Genomic DNA, 19,585 nt, shown 5'->3' with positions numbered 1-19,585 from the left:
AATTTAAATAGATTAAAACTTTTTTTTTTACTTTGTTTTAATTTGTGATATTTTTTGCGCTTATCAACATTTGCACTTTTGGTTCACAATTTCTTTTTTGTTTAGCCCTGTGCATAATATGTTCTATATGTTTTATAATATGTATTGTTTATATTGTTTGTTCTTTTCGTTTAGCTTTTCTATTATATTTCTAATTAATTTGGGTAATCATTTATTGTTGAAAAAGCCAGTCTTGTATTTAATAGTAAATAGTAATACATAATTTGCCTTTTGAAGCATGACAAAAATAAATTTAATAATTCTAAACAGTAGCGCTTAAAATGTGAATAGGAAATAAAATTGAAATAAATGGTAACAAAGATAACAATTTTCAAATTTTTACAGTCACTAAAACTTTTTATTATTGTGCCTAAATATTGGCGCGCGAAATTACTTGTATATTTCAAGATTGTTGTAACACATTAAATGCCGAATATGATGTTTTTAATATCTGAAAAGAATTATAGAAAGAATTAATGTAAAAGATTATATATTTACGAAAAATTTTGATTTACGTTGGATCTCTTCGTATACTATAAAGAAATTCGATGAATTTACACAAATAAGATGTAAAAGTTATCGGATAAATAACGGAAATATACTAAATAAATAATATAAAATTTTTGATATATTTTACTATATTTATTTTGTATAATTTTCATTATTTATCAAGCAATTTTTACATATTATTTGTTTAAATTTACTGAATTTTTTTACAATGTGGGTATAAATTCACTCCTGGTAATAAACATTTCTTTTATTGTTTAATACTTTGCACAAAAGTTTTACGCTTATTTTTTCTTAAAAATAATGATACTTACGGTAGTATAAGACTGAAGAGTTAAAGTTATCAAAAAGCTGCTAGTAAATGTTATAGGCATTGTGCTACGCTTCATGATTATCAACAGATCTTTCTTTTCGCTGACTGATAGTGAAGGCCAGTCCGTACAATATATCGCGTCTCCTATGCTCTTACTCTGTCAACAAGTAAAATAATTTTTTGCTGTTTATTTGTTAACAGCTTTATATATGCATAAATATATGTATACAAAAATATATATCTTGCAAATATTCTTGTACATTCATATACTGTGAATTTTTAATGTATCTTTAAGTATTTGTGCGATAAGTGAAAAATTATTTTGAAAGGAAACTATTAAGTTTTGAAAATTCTTGTAAATATTTTAATTTAAAAAGTATATCTTTAGAAAGTCGGAATTAATTATAGAACACAATTATTTGCCTTAAGCATGACTTCGTTTCCAGACCAGCAGTAAAGATAAATTTGCACAAACATGCAAATTGTATATACCAGAAAAGACGCAGCTTCCTTAATATGTATTGATATGTAATATATACTTGTACATAATACCAAAATACTGCCAAAGAATTGGAAAAAGAGTACTGGGTTAAATATAACGTTCACCATTTTGGCGTATCTGTAACGTTATAAATTTTTAGAAAAATGAAAACATTTTTTAATTTATTCTATTATTACTTTCTGACTTCAAGAATATTTCTTTTGTTGGAACTTTAAATATTATAAACTAAAAGCGCGAATATAAAAGCGCTGATTCTCGTATGAAAATACTAACTTGTAAATTTCAAGATGATGACGTACGTATTCAGATATTTCTATTTCTTTTTTACTTGAAGAAATAGTCAAATATTCGATATATCCAACTGTTTTGTTAGCAATTAGGTTGTGAAGCCGATGTTCAAAAATTTCGAGCTGGGCACATGTTTGCAAGAACAATCCAAATACTAAAGTTTCCGTGCCAATATTTATGATAGTGGCGAATAACACAGTTACAATCTGCTGTATAGATGTAATCCAGAATATCAGAGGTGTATTAGTATCGAATGGTAGCCATACTCTACAAGGCAAGTGACCTTGCATAGCGTTCAACACTGATCCTATCGTTACGCTTGTGAGAGAACCCAATGCCAATAGTAAGTATTTTATTGTCCATGATCTGCAAATATATATATATATTTAGTTGAGAATTTAAAAGATATTATAAACATGTTATAAATTTGCATTTTTATGGCAATTAAAATTTATTTCTACTTCAGATGGTGACCAATTTTCTTCCCAATTTTTTGACAGAGTGTAGTTCAATTTTAACTTATTTTTTTGAAAAATATTTCTTGATTTAATAAAGAGTACAAAATTTAATGTATATAAAATTAAGAAATGCTGTTGAGATAATAATTAGATTTAATTTACCTAATAAATTCATCGAATTTTGTTTGTATCCCCATTTCATTCTCGTTTTCAGGCTTGCACGGTTTTTCCAACAACATTTGTAATAAATTGATGACTGCACTTCGACGTGTTACGATAATAGTCGCTTTACAACAAACAGCAACAATACTCACGAACATTAAAGAATTAGAAACAAAATCATCGACATTGTCGACAACAAAAATGATATCCGTAAATTGAGTTAGCATCAAGAAATATAACATAAATAGTATAACAAAGGTGAATATATTATACAACAATTTAGCACCATTTGATGACCACTCGATAGGTGACCATATACCGCCAATTGTATATATTAAAAAATTTAGTGTAAGTATTTTCATATTAATTGTTATAAACGCGCGCGCGCGTATGTACTATATATTGCACATAGAACACTTTTTACGTATACAATATTTAGAAAAACATTTTTACTACGCTGCCATATATCTTAAATGTATTAAATGTATTAATTGTTTGGAACTGACAAGTGACGTAGATATATAACAATTTGAGCAAAATAGAGATTAATATAAAATACGCCGTGAACTTCAACACAATAAATCGTGCATGAATGAATTCCACAATGCCATTCGCATCTCGCATTTAATACTGTTGTATCGCATATTATTTTCGATAGGTGTTGATAAGTATGGTTTGCTCTTTTTTCTTTTGTTATAACATAAGTTATAACATAAACATTTCTCAAAATACTATTTCTTGCATGTTTAGTTGCTAGATGTAAGAGTTAAAAGATGCTTTGCTAACTAAACGATAATTAAATTTTAACTAAATGTAATCCGGCACGTTTTCCAGCAGACTACGTATTGTTATACTACCGTACAACTTTTTTACCCCATTGCCATCAATTTGCGATCAATAGCAACTCGATTATATTATAGTATATTACGGTATACGTTATTCCCACACATATAAATTATAATTGTAAAAACCGTCTTACCTTACGATGATTGCAGAGGGTGCCGCCCACTATGAGACATATTGTCACATTCCCATCGAATAAATGTGTATATTTTCATGTTTTCCGCAACAATGCTAGATCATATTTCTCATAAAATGTCTAACTTTATTGCATTTAAAAGTACAAGATAATAGAGAGCATAATGTACAGTACATTTAGATATTTTCCAAGTTAACTGCCTGCATTATAAAATATGCGATCTGCTTAATGTATGACGAGCGTGCCGGAAGACAATGCATAAACTCTATATACACTCATGGCATTAATCAAAAAATGATTCTTTCTACTACTATTTCAATCAAAATTATTGCTGCTGTATATCGAAATCGTTGCATTGCTGTCACATGTCTATATTTGGTATACGTGTATGATGCATAACGTTTCAAATAGATGTTTCTGTATGATGTATGTATTGCGTGTAAAACGTTTCTCTTTTTAATCTTCCTTAATCTCTTATTTAATTTTCCTAATGATTGTTTTTTGGATAAATTCTTTGCGTTTAGTACTAAATATTAATAGATCATTACCAGATGCGGGCAAATAGTAGTTTTAAATGGTAAAAGTACCAGAGTAAGGAATAAGGTTGTAATAAATATGAGAAGACGGCAATTTTAAGATTTATAATCACTAAAATTGATCAAAAACTACAATACTATTATTATGTACAATAGAATAAAATACTATTATTTGTGTCTATGATTGTTGTAACACATTAAATGCAGAATATGATGTTTTTAAGATCTGAAAAAGAATATAACATAAAAGATTATGTACTAGTTATATATTCAGTCGCGTTTTTTAGGGATATCTTTTTATATCTCTCAATATATCTCACACAAATATATTTTTTTTTACAGGTGCAATGGTACTCACGTTGCTGTAGGAGTCAAGAGACAAAGTTATCAAAAAGCTGCTAGTAAATTTTATGGGCCTCGTGCTACGTATCATGATAATCAACAGATCTTTCTTTTCGCTGACTGATAGTAAAGGCCAGTCCGTATGATATATCGCATGACCTGTCTTCATACTCTGTCAACATAAAATGGAATTGTCTCACGATTAACAACATTAGTTTATTAACTGTATTATAGATATGTATATCTTACAAACATATGTTTATACAGGTATGTATCTTGCAAACATTGTTTTATATACGACGTTTTATATTTTTGGAATGTAATTTCTTAAATTGGAGATAAGTAATATTTTTCACAGTAATATTTTGAACAGTAAGAAACTATGTTCTGAAAATACTCGCGGTTTTTGACTATTTTAGTTTGGAAAATGCGTCGATTGGAATGGATGTTGATTGTCGAATACAAACAATTATTTACCATAAGCATGACCTCATTTCCGCACCAGCAGTAAAGATAAATTTGTACAATCATGCCAATAGTGTACAGTAACAAAGTCGCTGCTCTGGTTTCCGTAATATGTTCTGCTAAATAATATATACTTGTACATAATACCAAAATACTGCTAAAGAATTGTACAAAGAACACCTGGTTGAATATAATATTTACCATTTTAGCATATCTATAAAAATGTTCTATTAGTTTTGCACTGATGATACAAATTTTATCATAGTTATATTGAAAAATAAAAAAAAATGAATAACGTATGTACAAAAGAAAGGATTAACTTATAAATGGTGAGATGATGGTATATGCATTCCGACAATATCGCTTTATCTTTATTTAACGAAGTAGGTACATGTTTCAGATAACTAGCTGTTTTATTAATTACTAATTTGTGAAAACGATTTTCGAAAATTTCAAGCTGGGCGCATGTTTGCAGGAACAATCCAAAAAGTAGAGTTTCCATGCCAATAGCGTGGAAAGTGGCGAATATCACAATTACAATCTGCTGTATAGATGTAATCCAGAATATCAGAGATGTATTAGTATCGAATGGTAGCCATACTCTGTAAGGCAAGTGACCTTGCATAGCGTTCAACACCGATCCTATTGTTACACTTATAACGGAAATCATCGCCAAAAGTGAGTATTTTATTGACCACGTTCTATAAATGTAGAATTAAGATTTATCTATTTTGTTGATGCTTGCAAAATTTTATAATAACATTATTCTGTGATGAAATGTGGCATAACGCGTACAATTTTAAAGGATTTCTTGGAGTATATTTTTATATATAATATTTTTTTACTGTGAATTTAATTATGTTTTTTAAAATATTTATTTAATATGAATAGTATTAATGTCTTCGTGAACATGACGCTCAAGTAGAAGATTCACAAATCTCAAGAAAAGATGGGCAGTTTATAAATTATTTGCATAAGCAAGTTTTATTTGCATTTCAAGTTTTAATTGTACATACTCACCTGATAAATTCATCAAATTTCGTTTGTATTGCTATTTCGTCTTCATTTTGAATTTTACATGGTTCCAGCAACAGCATTTGTACTAAGTCAATAACTGCATTCTGACGTACGACAATAACAGTCGCTTTGCAACAAACACCAATAATAGTCAGACACATTAGAATATTGGTAGAGAAATCGTCAATATTATCGACAACGAGAATGATATCCATGAACTGAGTTGTTACCAAAAAATATTCCAAGATTAGTATAACGAAAGTCAATGCATTGTACAGCAACTTAGCACAATTCGATGACCACTCGACAGGCCGCCACACACCACTAATGGTAAATATTAAAAAATTTACAGAAAGTATTTGCATGTTTGTGAACGCAAACAACTTATTGAAATGTTTTACAAAAATATTTAATGTGGTTTCAAAAGAACGCTCTTAAATATTTTTTAAAATATATTAATTAATTATTGCAAATTGATTGCTCGGATCGTTAGAATCGTTTTAAGAAAAACAAAATGCAGAATACAATATAATTTCCTATAAAATAAATTACACGATAAGTGAATTCTCCAAAAAACATTCGCATTTCACATTCATCATTGAATATAATTTTCTGTAACAAGTTTTCTTTATCTAACACAGAGATCGCGTAAATGGAATGATACTCAGACGATCTATAATAAAATGTATGATGAATGTAAATGCAGATTAAAAACTAGCATAAATTTCTATCGCGTTTATCAGAATAATGCGCTTCACATTTTTAACCGTACAGAATTAATAATATGTCTACTAATACTGAGATACTTGTTTTAATATCGTGACGGTAATAAAAACTTTACCTAAATGTATTCGAGCACATATTGCATATTGCAAGAAAGACTTTTAAAGTGACATTTCCGCTTCAATTTCTTAACTGTATATTATTAATTACGGTTGTTAGCAATTTTACGTGGAGTCTATTACAGTTTATTACACTACACATTATTTTCCGCTCGTATGCATACTGTTATGTAAATCGTTTTACTACTGGTGGAGGTCGTTTTTTACAGTAAAACATATTGTCACATTCCCATCAAATAAAATATATGTACAATTTTATGTCATCGGCAGCAACTGAATGCAATGATAGTGTTTCCCGTAAAACCTGACTTTATTGCATAAAAGTATAAGATAATACAGCAAGAGGGGTAATATATAAATACATATTGCATGTTTTCCAAGTTAATCCCGTCTGCACATCTGTTCACTAAGTATGACTAGCGTATGCATATTAAAGACTATATATATTAACTCTACACAGCGTGTTGCATGGAATATATTGAAAGTATTTTTTCTCGCTAACTAACGCTTGAGGAAAAATTGTTGTTGATTCTACATTAACTTGAATCATTGCATTGTGGTATGACGAGTATATTCGAGTGTGTACACTTGTTTGATATATTATGTTTTGCGTTGAGAAAAACATGTTTAATGTCTTAAAAGATGTTAAAAGAGTTGAAAGATGCCGCTCATTATGAAATATATTATCACATTCCTATTGAATAAATGCGTATATTTTCATGTTTTTCGAAACAACTGACTGCTAAATCATATTTCTCATAAAGTGTCTGACTTTATTGCATTTAAAAGTACAAGATAATGGAGGGATAATGTACAATATATTTAGATATTTTCCAAGTTAGCTGCCTGCACTGTAAAATATACAACCTGCTTATTGCATAACGAGCGTGCAGGAAGACAATGCATAAATTCTAATATGTACTCATGGCATAATCAAAAAAATAATTTTTTGACTGCTATTTAAATCAAAATTATTGCTGCTGTATATCGTACAAAATCATTGCATTGTATTGCTGTCTTATGTCTACATTCAGTATACGTGTATGTATGCGTTTTACATAAACGTTTCTGTATCATGTATGCATTATGTGTAAAATATTTCTTCTTTCAATCTTGCTTAATCTCTTATTTAATTTTTGTTTGATTGTTTCTTGGATAAATTCTTTGCGTTTAGTACTAAATATTAATAGATTGTTATCAGAAGAGCGGACAAATATAATAGTTTTAAACGGTAAAAACATTCGAGTAAAGAATAAGGTTGAGATAAATATGAGAAGGTGGCGATTTTGAGATTTATAATCACTAAAATTTGTCAAAAACTACAATACTATTAATATGTTTCAATAGAATAAAATACTATTATTTGTGTCTAGGACTGTTGTAAGACATTAAATGCTGAATATGATGTTTTTAAGATCTGAAAAAAATGTAACGTAAAACATTTTATACTTGTTATAAATTCAATCGCGTTTTTATGGGTATCTTTATATATCTCACGCAAATATATTTTGTTACAGATGCAATAGTACTTACGTTGCTGTAGGATTCAAGAGACAAAGTTATCAGAAAGCTGCTGGTAAATTTTATTGGCCTTGTGCTACGCATCATAATCATCAACAGGTCTTTCTTTTCCCTGACTGATAGTAAAGGCCAGTTTGTATGATATATCGCGTGGCCTGTCTTCATACTCTGTCAACATAACACAAATGGAATTGTTTCACAATTAAAAACATTAGTTTATTAACTATATTATAAATATATATATCTTGCAAACATTTTGTTTTATATATTTTGCTTCATACTTTTTGAACGTAATTTCTTAAATTTGAGGTAAGTAATATTTTTAATAGTAGCAACTTATGTTCTGAAAAGATTCGCGATTTTTAACTATTTTAGCTTGGAAAATGCGTTGATTGGAATGGATATTAGTGTCGAACACAAACAATTATTTACCATAAGCATAACCTCATTTCCGGACCAGCAAAGAAAATAAATTTGTACAAACATACCAATAGTGTACACTAACAAAGTCGCAGCTTTGGTTTCCATAACATGTGCTGCTAAATAATATACACTTGTACATAACACCAAAATACTGCTAAAGAATTGGACAAAGAACACCTGGTTGAATATATTATTTACCATTTTAGCATACCTATAAAAATGACCTATTAGTTTTGGACTAATGATACAAATTTTATCAACATAGTTATATTGAAAAACGAAGAAGAGTAAAAAACGAATGTATAAAAGAAAAGATTAACTTATAAATGGTGAGATGATGGTATATGCATTCCGATAACATCGTTTTATATTTATTCAACGAGGCAGGTACATGTTTCAAATAACTAGCTGTTGTATTTATTACTAATTTGTGAAGACGATTTTCGAAAATTTCAAGCTGGGCGCATGTTTGCAGGAACAATCCAAAAACTAGTGTTTCCATGCCAGCATTTATGAGGCCGGCGATCGCCACAGTTACAATTTGTTGTATAGATATAATCCAGAATATCAGAGATGTATTAGTATCGAATGGTAGCCATACTCTGTAAGGCAAGTGACCTTGCATAGTGTCCAACACTGATCCTATTGTTACACTTATAACGGAAATCATCACCAAAAGTAAGTATTTTATTGTCGACGTTCTGCGAATGTAGAATTAAGATTTATCTGCTTTGTTGATACTTGCAAAACTTTATAATAACAATACATATTATTCTGCGATGAAATGTATAACGTGTACAAATTTAAAAGAATTTTTGGAATACATTTTAATATAAATTTTATATAATATTATGTTATTAATTTAATCTTTTTTTTATACTTACTTAATATAAATAATATTAATATTTTCGTGAACATAACGCTCAAATATAAGATTAACAAATCTCAGGAAAAGATAATCAGCTTATAAATTATTTGCATTATAAATTTTTACATGAGTATTTCAAGTTTTATTTGTACGTTCCCACCTGATAAATTGATCAAATTTTGTTTGTATTGCTATTTCGTCCTCATTTTGAAATTTACATGGTTCTTTCAACAGCATTTGTACTAAGTCAATTACTGCATTCCGACGTACGACAATAACAGTCGCTTTGCAACAAACAGCAATAATAGTCAGACACATTAGAATATTGATAGAGAAATCATCAATATTATCGACAACGAGAATGACATCCATGAACTGAGTTGTTACCAAAAAATATTCCGAGATTAGTATAACGTAAGTCAGCACATTGTACAGCAACTTAGCACAATTTGATGACCACTCGACAGGCCGCCACATACCACTGATGGTAAATATTAAAAAATTTACAGAAAGTATTTGCATGTTTGAGAATGCAAACAACTTATTGAAACGTTTTACAAAAATATTTAATGTAGTTTTCAAAAGAACGTTTTTAAATGTTTTTTTAAATATATTAATTAAGTATTGCGATTTTATTGCTGCAAATCGTTAAAACCGTTTTAAGAAAAACAAAATACAGAATACAGTATAATTTTCTATCAAATAAATTACGCGATAAGTAAATCCTTCTAAAAACGCTCGCATTTCACATTCAGCATTGAATATAGTTTTCTGTAACGAGTTTTCTTTATCTAACACAGAGATTACGTAAATGGAATGATACTAGGACGACCTTATTTTACTATAATAAAATGTGTGATGCATGAAAATGCAAATTAAAAGAAGTATAAGTGCTCTTTCGCGTACTTTTATCAGAATATTGCGCCTCACATTTTTAACCGTACAGAATTATTGTCTACTAATACCGAGATACTTGTTTTAATATCGTGACGATAATAAAAAGTTTAACTAAGTGTATTCGAGCACATATTGCATATTGCAAGAAAGACTTTTAAAGTGAACTTTTTGCTTCTTTTTCTTAACTGTATATTATTAATTACGGTTGTTAACGACTTTACGTGGAGTCTATTGCAGTTTATTACGATACACGTTATTTTCCGCTTGTGTGCGTACTGTTATTATGTAGATCGTTTTACTACTGGATGTCGTTCTTTACAGTGAAACATGTTGTCACATTCCCATCGAATGAAATATATGTACAATTTTATGTCATCGGCAGTAACTGAATACAATGTAGTGTTTCCCGCAAAGCCTGACTTTATTGCATAAAAGTATAAGATAATACAGCATGAGGGGTAATGTATAAATACATATAAACGTTCTCCAAGTTTACCCTGTCTGCACATCTGTTCACTAAGTATGACGAGCTTATGCATATTAAAGACTATATATATTAACTCTACACAGCGTGTTGCATGGAATATATTGAAAGTATTTTTTCTCACTAACGCTTGAGGAAAAATTGTTGTTGATTCTACATTAACTTGAACCATTGCATTGTGGTATGACAAGTATATTCAATGTCTACGCCTGTTTGACATATTATACAGGGTGTTTTGCGTTGAGAAAAGTGTGTTTAATGTTTTACATAAAAATGCTTAATTTAGAAATGCTATTGAAAAGGTAATTTTTATTTTTAATAATTGAATAGCTTGCTATTTAAAATACGAACAAATTTGATAATTTAAGATACTGATGGTATATAATTTTTAACATTTTGATAGAGAGAAATAAATTTTGTACATTTTGAATAGGGAATAAGAGTGGAAGATTGAAAAAAAAAAGGACACTCAGATAACATGTAATGACTAATTTATCAAAAACTACAACATTTTTATTCCAAACACACTTTTGATTATTTATATCTCACTTTTGTAGCACATTAAATGCAGAATATGACGTTTTCAAGATCTGAAAGAAAAATTATAAAAAAGATTAAGAATTATATATTTGTTAAAACTTCTGGTATTAGCTTGTGTTTTCGTGAGTCTAGGCAAGATTTTTATCGATGTCACGGATATCTTTATATTTCTAAATTATCAGTTTTTTTTATCATTTTAATAGTACTCACGTTAGTATAAGACTGAAGAGATAAAGTTATTAAGAAGCTGCTAGTAAATTTTATTGGACTTGAGCTACGTATCATGATCATCAACAATTCTTTCTTTTCGTTGATAGACAGGAAGGGCCAATTCATTCGATATATCGCATCTCCTATGCTCATACTCTGGCAGTTTAACATAAATATAATAATTACAATATAATTGTATTTCTCTTAACAGATTTATATATATATATATATATATGTGTACATTTATGTACGTATATATATTTTGCAGGCATTTCTACATTAAGACTAGTTTTATTTTTACGGTAAGCACCTCTGTGAAGTTGGCACCCCATTTTTAAAAAAATCAATTTTTTTTTAGAGTTCTGAATGCACCCCAAAGAGTTCTAGAGTTCTCCATAAAATTTATAAATAGTTCCGGCGAATTAGACAAAAAAATCAATTATTGAAAGTATGGGGTGCTAACTTCACAAAACGTTATCACAAAATTGACGATAACAGCTTAATCGTCGGAAATAATTGAAAATATTAGAATTATTTGTAGAACTCTTGAGGTGCTACCCAGAACTCCAACGAAAAAATAAAATTCCAGAAAAATTTTATTCTTATTGGAACTTAGAATATTTTCTTAATCGGTGATACGAAAAATAGTGAGAACTTGTTATATATTGGTCTGAGCGCTTTGAACCTTAATAATTATCGTTAGAACTCTTGAGGTGCTACCCGGAACTTCAATAAAATAATCAAAATTCCAAAAAAATTTCTCACTCTTCCTGACCTAGAAAATTTTCAATCGGTGATACAAAAAATTGCGAGAACTTTTTATATATTGGTCTGAGCGCTTCGAACCTTAATAATTATCGTTAGAACTCTTGAGGTGCTACCCGGAACTCCAATAAAATAATCAAAATTCCAAAAAAATTTCTCACTCTTCGGGACTTCAAAAATTTTCGATCGGTGATACAAAAAATAGCGAGAACTTTTTATATATTGGTCTGAGCGCTTCGAACCTTAATAATTATCGTTAGAACTCTTGAGGTGCTACTCAGAACTCCAATAAAATAATCAAAACTCCAACAAAATTTCTCGCTTTTCCTGACCTAGAAAATTTTCAATCGGTGATACAAAAAATTGCGAGAACTTTTTATATATTGGTCTGAGCGTTTCGAACCTTAATAATTATCGTTAGAACTCTTGAGGTGCTACTCAGAACTTCAATAAAATAATCAAAATTCCAAAAAAATTTCTCACTCTTCCTGACCTAGAAAATTTTCAATCGGTGATACAAAAAATAGCGAGAACTTTTTATATATTGGTCTGAGCCCTTTGAACCTTAATAATTATCGTTAGAACTTTTGAGGTGCTACCCGGAACTCCAATAAAATAATCAAAATTCCAAAAAAATTTCTCACTTTTTGGGACTTCAAAAATTTTCGATCGGTGATACAAAAAATAGCGAGAACTTTTTATATATTGATCTGAGCGTTTCGAACCTTAATAATTATCGTTAGAACTCTTGAGGTGCTACTCAGAACTTCAATAAAATAATCAAAATTCCAAAAAAATTTCTCACTCTTCCTGACCTAGAAAATTTTCAATTGGTGATACAAAAAATTGCGAGAACTTTTTATATATTGGTCTGAGCGTTTTGAACCTTAATAATTATCGTTAGAACTCTTGAGGTGCTACCCGGAACTCCAATAAAATAATCAAAATTCCAAAAAAATTTCTCACTTTTCGGGACTTCAAAAATTTTCGATCGGTGATACAAAAAATAGCGAGAACTTTTTATATATTGATCTGAGCGTTTCGAACCTTAATAATTATCGTTAGAACTCTTGAGGTGCTACTCAGAACTTCAATAAAATAATCAAAATTCCAAAAAAATTTCTCACTCTTCCTGACCTAGAAAATTTTCAATTGGTGATACAAAAAATTGCGAGAACTTTTTATATATTGGTCTGAGCGTTTTGAACCTTAATAATTATCGTTAGAACTCTTGAGGTGCTACCCGGAACTCCAATAAAATAATCAAAATTCCAAAAAAGTTCTCGCTATTTTTTGTATCACCGATCGAAAATTTTTGAAGTCCCGAAGAGTGAAAAATTTTTTTGGAATTTTGATTATTTTATTGGAGTTCCGGGTTGCACCTCAAGAGTTCTAACGATAATTATTAAGGTTCAAAGCGCTCAGACCAATATATAACAAGTTCTCGCTATTTTTCGTATCACCGATTAAGAAAATATTCTAAGTTCCAATAAGAATAAAATTTTTTTGGAATTTTAATTTTTTCGTTAGAGTTCTGGGTAGCACCTCAAGAGTTCTACAAATAATTCTAATGATATTTTCAATTATTTCCGACGATTAAGCTGTTATCGTCAATTTTGTGATAACGTTTTGTGAAGTTAGCACCCCATACTTTCAATAATTGATTTTTTTGTCTAATTCGCCGGAACTATTTATAAATTTTATGGAGAACTCTAGAACTCTTTGGGGTGCATTCAGAACTCTAAAAAAAAATTGATTTTTTTAAAAATGGGGTGCCAACTTCACAGAGGTACGGTAAGCAATTACTTCCAAAGCTCGTGGAAAGGCCAATTTTGAAAATACTCGCAATTTTAAATTATTGTATTTCACAATTTATTAAACTGGATTTTAAATTATAAAATGATACTTGCCTTAAGTATTACTTCATTTCCGGACCAGCAGTAAACGTAAATTTGTACAAACATGCAAATAGTATACACCACCAAAGTCACAGATTCAGTTTCAGTAATATGTGATGCCAAATAATATACACTTGTACATAATACTATAATACTGCCAAAGAATTGAACGAAAAGTGCTTGGTTGAATATAACATTTACCGTCTTAGCAAATCTGTAATGATTTTATATTAATTCTGCATTATAAACGATGAGAATATTTTCATTAATATTGACCATTTTTATAAATAATATATTTGAAAAAATATTCTAGCAGCTTTTTACTTCTTTTTGAATAAGAATTACATAATTTAAAATAAAATTTTATTTACTTTAAAAAATAAAATAATTCAAAATTAATTCATAAAAATATGTATTATTTTCTCGAGCTTAATTATCTATTAATTTTAAATAAACACGTCTATTACATTAAATTACTTTTAATTGACAGATCGGTATATTTTCGAATGTATTTTAAATAATTTTTTAACAGCATTTAAATAAATGCAATAAGAACATGTGTGACCAACTTGTAAATGCTAAGATGATGGCGTATATATTCCGATATTATTTCTTTTTTTTTATCTGACGAAGCTGATACATGTTTCAGGTATTTGGATGTCCTGTTGATTATTAATTTGTGAAGACGAGTTTCGAAAATTTCGAGCTGGGCGCATGTTTGCAAAAACAATCCAAAAACAAGAGTTTCCGTGCCAACATTTATAATGGTGACAAAAACCACAGCTACAATTTGTTGTATAGATACAATCCAGAACATCGGAAATACATTATAATCATATGGCAGCCATACTCTGTAAGGTAAGTGACCTTGCATAACGTTTAACACTGATCTTACTGTCACGCCTGTAACGGAACTCGTCGCTAAAAGTGAATATTTAATCGAGCATGACCTACAAATACAGAATTCCGATTTGGTGAACTTTCTTTTCTCAATATATAAAATTAAAATTTAACTATATATTTTCACTGTGCACAAAATTTTCACTTAATGACAAAATTTCGTTAATTTTGTAAAATATTTTTCTATAAAATATTTATTAATTTGATGCAAGGTACGAAGAAAACTAATATGACTTATTCATGAATGTAATATTTATACGATAATTCTCCAATGTGAGATTAACAAGATTCAACAAAGATATGTATTAGATGTACACGAATTGAATTATTGCATGAGCACTTGATAAATCATTGATACTTTATCGTTAAAGTGTTCTAATAATTATACATACCTGATAAATCTGTCAAACTTTCTTTGTATTGCTATTTCGTCCTCGTCTCGAGGTTTATACGGTTCTTTCAACAACGCTTGCATTAATTTGATAATTGCTTTCCGACGTGCTACAACGATAGTCCCTTTGCAACAAACGGCAACAATAGTCGGAAACATTAGAGCATTAGTAGCAAAATCGTCGAGATTATCGATAACAAGAACGATATCCGTGAATTGGGTTATCGCCAAAAAATATATTAGGGCTAATACAATAAAGGTAAATATGTTATACAACAGTTTAGCAATATTCGACGACCATTCGATAGGTCGCCATACACCACCGATGGTGAACATTTTAAAATTTAGAGAAAGAATTTGCATGTTTGTTATTACAAGCAACTTATCGAGACATTGTACAAAAAGATTTAAAAGAGTAGTTTAAAAACTACTCAAGTATTTTTTTTCAAATATAGCAATTAATTATTGGAAATTTAGTGCTCAAATATATGAATTGATTTTGAGAGAAATCAAATTTAATACAGAGTAGAAATATAATTCTGTAATAAACAAATCGTGCAATGAATAAATTCCCCGAACGATGTTTGCATCTCACATTTAGCGTCTAACTGTAACAAGTTTTATTTTACGCACACACAGCTATCGTATATAACGTTATCATTAATGGATCGCATGAGTGGGTAGAAGTCTCGGACGACCTTATTTCGCTATAATAAAATGTAAATACAAATTAAAAAATCGGTACAAGTATTTATCGTGCATTTTTCGAAATATTGCGTCTCACATTTTTAGCAATACCACAGAGAATTATCTAACTAGCGCGAGAATAACTCATTTCTTAGCGTTCCGTGAAGATAATCAAATTTCGACAGAATATATTCGAGCGCGTGTTGCAGGAGACTACGTATGAATTTACTCGCGTCATCTTCTTGACCCTACGCCATTATTCACTGTCATTAGCGACTTGACATATAGCGACTCCATTATAGTTTATTACGGCGAATGTTATTTTCCGTTTACGCGAATACTATAATGATGACTGTAGTGATGACTGTAAAGGTCGACTTACGTCTAACGATGAAACAAACGCATTTATCCTTGCATGCTGTCGTATTCCCATCAAATGATATGTTTATTCATTTTTATGTCGTCAAAAGTAATTCAATATAAGAAGATATTTGCCACAAGAGAAAAATATGAGCTATTATTTTTCTCCCTCGCTACATTTCTTTGCTAGTACAAAGTAGCGAGTATGTACAGAACAATTGGATTTTTTTCTCTTAAGTTATACGTTCTGTATGTCTGATCGGTAGGTATGACGAGTCTCAACGGTATACGTATTTAACTCTAGCTATTGTGTTTCATATACGATTCATGAGAAATAATTCTCTTTTTTTCTAGTGTATTAATTCTATTAATATTATTTGTGTATTAAATTGTGAAGCCTTGCATATCATTGTACATTTAACTTTGCATGTACTCCGCAACGTGCAGTAAGAAGTGTAACGCGTATTAACGACTGCACGCTGGTCGTTACAGAAGATATGAAATTGAAATTTTATATTATGTGATGAACGATTTATTCATGACAAGTTGCTGTATACATGGTGTATTGCGAGAGAATAAAGTTTTAATCCTGTTTCAACATGTTAAACGCAGAGTAAGACGCCTTCAAAAGCTGCAAGGTAAAATTAAAAAAAAATTTTATATTAATTAAGTATACTGTCTGAGGAGGTAGCTTCAATTCTGATACTGACGTTGCTATATGAGTTCAGAGACAATGTCACCAAGAAGCTGCTGGTAAACTTGATGGGTCTTGTGCTACGCATCATAATCATCAGTAGATCTTTCCGTTCGCTGATCGTCATAAATATCCAGTCCATTTCGTACACAGTATTACCTAAATCTGTACTCTGCACAAAGATTTTAAATTAGAAGTAAATTGTGTCATCGCAATATGATTTGCAAAAGTTTCAGCATGAATGCGCTTTGTATCGCTATCTTTTGTACGAATAGTTTCCTTTATATATACCTTAATTATAATTTCGTTTCCAGCCCAACAATAAACAAAAATCTGCAAGAACATTGCAATTGTGTAGACAACGAAGGTGGTCATTTCTGTGAGTTTTGTGTGAGAAGACAGATAGTACAGGCTCGAACACAACACCAGTATGCTGACGAAAAATTGAACAAAGATTACTTGGCTGAATGTGTCGTTGATCATTTCGGCAAGCCTGTAGATATTTTCACATTATATCGCAAATTAAATGCAATTAGAAAGTCATTAAGACCGCCTTGTATATCGAGCATTGGTCCATTATATTTAATAGAGAGATGCGCACATAAAATAACGTTACCATCTACTTGACGAACCTGACTATACACAAATGATGTGAAATGTGTTCCGACAATCTGTCCGACTTACTCGGCGCACCGTTCAATAAACTTTCGGCAATGTTTTTCTTCACGCTAGATTTCACCACTCTTTGAAGACGATATGACAGTATCTCGAATTGCGCGCATATTTGCAAGCAAAGCCCTAACACAATGGTATCCGTAGCGACGTTCATAATTGTTCCGAAAATTATAGCTAGAATCCCTTGAAGAGACGTAAACCAGAACAGAAAAAGCGAAGTGCAATCCCAAGGTACCCATCCTCTATAAGGTAATCGGCCTTCTAAAGTTTCGAGCACTCCTCCTGCCACAGCGCCCATCATAGAAAACGCGCACAAAAGCAAATAACTTATAGAAAGTGATCTGCGTACAATTCAGAAACATATAACAAGATATGCAATCAGCATATAATAAAAATAGACAAGAGCTGCTTAGCGAAAACAGACTTGTGTGCATTAATAAATCCAGCTTTTTTCAGAACTTAACAAAACTAACTTGGTTCAATTTAATTAAGCAATTCTAATTTATCAACTTACTAAGATTGACAACGATCGAACACACCAACCTGATTGTACGATCGAATTTCATCTGAATATCAATCTCTTCTTTGTTGCAGGCTTTGTGAGGTTTAGCTTGTATTATCTGGAGCACGTTGATAATGTCGTCGCGGCGAATCGCAGCGACAAATACTTTGCACACTACACTGATGAGCGAAATGCACGTTAAGGAATTTGTTATAATGTCATCCACGTTATCAATGATGAGGATGATCTCCAGCAACTGACTTAGCATCAGAAAAAGCATCAGATACAATGTGCAGACAGTAAATATGCCATACAGCAGCTTGGAGCATCTCGAAGACCATTCGATTGGCCGCCACAAACCGCCGATGGTGTACAGTGAAAAATTGAGGGAAAGTATCTGCATTTCTACGATTACTAATTAAACGTCAATTTTTTAAAATTTTTCTAAATTTTTCAAAATTTTTACTCAATATGTTTAAAAGCTGCAGGGAAGAGATACAGCAGCGCCTCGAGTCAAGTGTAACAATCGCACTATAGACGCTGCAACATATTTTTTTATAAAAAGTTATTTTTCGTACAACTGATTATATAACTCTCTTTAATTGAAATTGTTTTTCGAAAGTATATTAATAGAGCTATTTTTTGCATACGTTTTTTTTTGCATAGAACAATCTTGTATGAGTCTTGTGCAGCAGTCTTGTGTAATCTTACGGTTCAGTGTCTCTGGCTAAATAAAATTATTTATATGTATCGGTAAAAATAACTAATGCAGAGTAATACGCATGCGATAGAAGTTCGTATGGCACTACGAGTAAGTGCCTTCGCGGTCAACTTTCCCCGCGGTTGAAAATTAATGATTCATTAATAACTTGATGTAGCGGTGTCTGTCGATACTCACTCGTGTACCAAAGATGTAATTATAACCGTGTTGTCGTTTCGTACAATTGAGAGTGTCTCCGGTGAATTCTAACATATTGTCGCGTTCCCAGGAAATGAAATATACATGCATGTAAACGCCTGTATCGCGAAATTCCCGCAAATAACAGCACTAACGAGGTCTTCATTAAATCGGCGACCTTTTTTCTTTAACTGCATAATTGCGTACTTTTTTTTTTTTTTTTTTTTTTTTTCTTTTGTTGCAAAAAGTGTTTTAAATATCTGTAATATTGCAATTTAGAAGAAAACTTTTATTAAATCTTTGTATAATTATTTCAAGATGAACACTTTAGATGATTTTTTGATGATAAATTATGAACAACTGACAATTCTGAGAAACATAATTATTTTCTAGAGGAAGAAACTATCGGTTTATTCTCGGCA

General features: G+C 30.4%; 4 protein-coding genes and 1 long non-coding RNA gene across 8 annotated transcripts; 1 reads left to right on the top strand and 4 right to left on the bottom strand.

Annotated features, from left to right (window-relative positions):
• Window positions 1-254: 254 nt before the first annotated feature.
• On the bottom strand, window positions 255-3,098 carry LOC105672788 (odorant receptor 46a-like). 2 transcript variants are annotated; one of them, XM_067347445.1, is made up of 5 exons: window positions 2,270-3,098; window positions 1,635-2,015; window positions 1,283-1,418; window positions 861-1,016; window positions 255-490 (listed from the first exon to the last, which is right to left on the bottom strand). In XM_067347445.1, exons 1-5 carry the CDS (start codon window positions 2,629-2,631, stop codon window positions 443-445), a joined length of 1,083 nt encoding a protein of 360 aa, XP_067203546.1. In that variant the 5' UTR covers window positions 2,632-3,098; the 3' UTR covers window positions 255-442. The 2 variants fall into 2 exon arrangements, with proteins under 2 accessions (XP_067203546.1, XP_012223371.1); XM_012367948.2 differs by having other exon boundaries at window positions 265-490; window positions 1,283-1,478.
• Window positions 1,860-4,871, top strand: LOC136997122 (uncharacterized). Its single transcript, XR_010887949.1, has 5 exons — window positions 1,860-1,992; window positions 2,322-2,617; window positions 4,127-4,393; window positions 4,546-4,727; window positions 4,857-4,871. It is a non-coding gene; the product is annotated as an uncharacterized lncRNA (long non-coding RNA).
• LOC105672798 (odorant receptor 10-like) lies at window positions 3,319-7,600 on the bottom strand. Its single transcript, XM_067347449.1, has 5 exons — window positions 5,612-7,600; window positions 4,888-5,292; window positions 4,604-4,805; window positions 4,143-4,298; window positions 3,319-4,010 (listed from the first exon to the last, which is right to left on the bottom strand). Exons 1-5 carry the CDS (start codon window positions 5,971-5,973, stop codon window positions 3,963-3,965), a joined length of 1,173 nt encoding a protein of 390 aa, XP_067203550.1. The 5' UTR covers window positions 5,974-7,600; the 3' UTR covers window positions 3,319-3,962.
• Window positions 7,601-7,728: 128 nt separating this feature from the next.
• Window positions 7,729-10,617, bottom strand: LOC105672799 (odorant receptor 46a-like). 3 transcript variants are annotated; one of them, XM_012367963.2, is made up of 5 exons: window positions 9,423-10,617; window positions 8,715-9,095; window positions 8,404-8,605; window positions 7,984-8,139; window positions 7,729-7,867 (listed from the first exon to the last, which is right to left on the bottom strand). In XM_012367963.2, the coding sequence occupies exons 1-5, from the start codon at window positions 9,782-9,784 to the stop codon at window positions 7,820-7,822; spliced, it is 1,149 nt and encodes a 382-aa protein (XP_012223386.1). In that variant the 5' UTR covers window positions 9,785-10,617; the 3' UTR covers window positions 7,729-7,819. The 3 variants fall into 3 exon arrangements, with proteins under 3 accessions (XP_012223386.1, XP_067203544.1, XP_067203545.1); XM_067347443.1 differs by having other exon boundaries at window positions 8,715-9,047; XM_067347444.1 differs by having other exon boundaries at window positions 8,715-8,996.
• Window positions 10,618-11,117: 500 nt separating this feature from the next.
• Window positions 11,118-19,044, bottom strand: LOC105672795 (uncharacterized). The gene is made up of 11 exons (XM_067348000.1): window positions 18,916-19,044; window positions 18,307-18,805; window positions 17,721-18,104; window positions 17,380-17,581; window positions 17,105-17,260; window positions 16,981-17,025; window positions 15,349-15,740; window positions 14,626-15,006; window positions 14,069-14,270; window positions 11,394-11,549; window positions 11,118-11,233 (listed from the first exon to the last, which is right to left on the bottom strand). Exons 2-11 carry the CDS (start codon window positions 18,666-18,668, stop codon window positions 11,189-11,191), a joined length of 2,325 nt encoding a protein of 774 aa, XP_067204101.1. The 5' UTR covers window positions 18,669-18,805; window positions 18,916-19,044; the 3' UTR covers window positions 11,118-11,188.
• Window positions 19,045-19,585: the final 541 nt, after the last annotated feature.

The sequence above is a fragment of the Linepithema humile genome, chromosome 1, assembly GCF_040581485.1.
Source record: "Linepithema humile isolate Giens D197 chromosome 1, Lhum_UNIL_v1.0, whole genome shotgun sequence".
NCBI classification, from domain to species: Eukaryota; Metazoa; Arthropoda; class Insecta; order Hymenoptera; family Formicidae; genus Linepithema; species Linepithema humile.
The sequence above is the reverse complement of the archived record's forward strand: the minus strand, read 5'-3'. Positions and strand labels throughout refer to the sequence as shown.

Coding starts and splice junctions, on each gene's coding strand:
- LOC105672788 (XM_012367948.2), bottom strand. CDS start 2,631: ATGAAAATACTTACACTAAATTTTTTAATATATACAATTGGCGGTATA. Junction 1,479..1,634: donor CATCATCTTGAAATTTACAA/GTTAGTATTTTC, acceptor ATAACGTTACAG/ATACGCCAAAATGGTGAACG. Junction 1,017..1,282: donor GAAACGAAGTCATGCTTAAG/GCAAATAATTGT, acceptor ACTTGTTGACAG/AGTAAGAGCATAGGAGACGC.
- LOC105672798 (XM_067347449.1), bottom strand. CDS start 5,973: ATGCAAATACTTTCTGTAAATTTTTTAATATTTACCATTAGTGGTGTG. Junction 4,806..4,887: donor ATCCTTTCTTTTGTACATAC/GTTATTCATTTT, acceptor ACATTTTTATAG/ATATGCTAAAATGGTAAATA. Junction 4,299..4,603: donor GAAATGAGGTCATGCTTATG/GTAAATAATTGT, acceptor TTATGTTGACAG/AGTATGAAGACAGGTCATGC.
- LOC105672799 (XM_012367963.2), bottom strand. CDS start 9,784: ATGCAAATACTTTCTGTAAATTTTTTAATATTTACCATCAGTGGTATG. Junction 8,606..8,714: donor CATCATCTCACCATTTATAA/GTTAATCTTTTC, acceptor TCATTTTTATAG/GTATGCTAAAATGGTAAATA. Junction 8,140..8,403: donor GAAATGAGGTTATGCTTATG/GTAAATAATTGT, acceptor TTATGTTGACAG/AGTATGAAGACAGGCCACGC.
- LOC105672795 (XM_067348000.1), bottom strand. CDS start 18,668: ATGCAGATACTTTCCCTCAATTTTTCACTGTACACCATCGGCGGTTTG. Junction 15,007..15,348: donor AAGTTTGACAGATTTATCAG/GTATGTATAATT, acceptor CTGTATTTGTAG/GTCATGCTCGATTAAATATT. Junction 11,234..11,393: donor CTCTTCAGTCTTATACTAAC/GTGAGTACTATT, acceptor TTTTTCTTTCAG/ATCTTGAAAACGTCATATTC.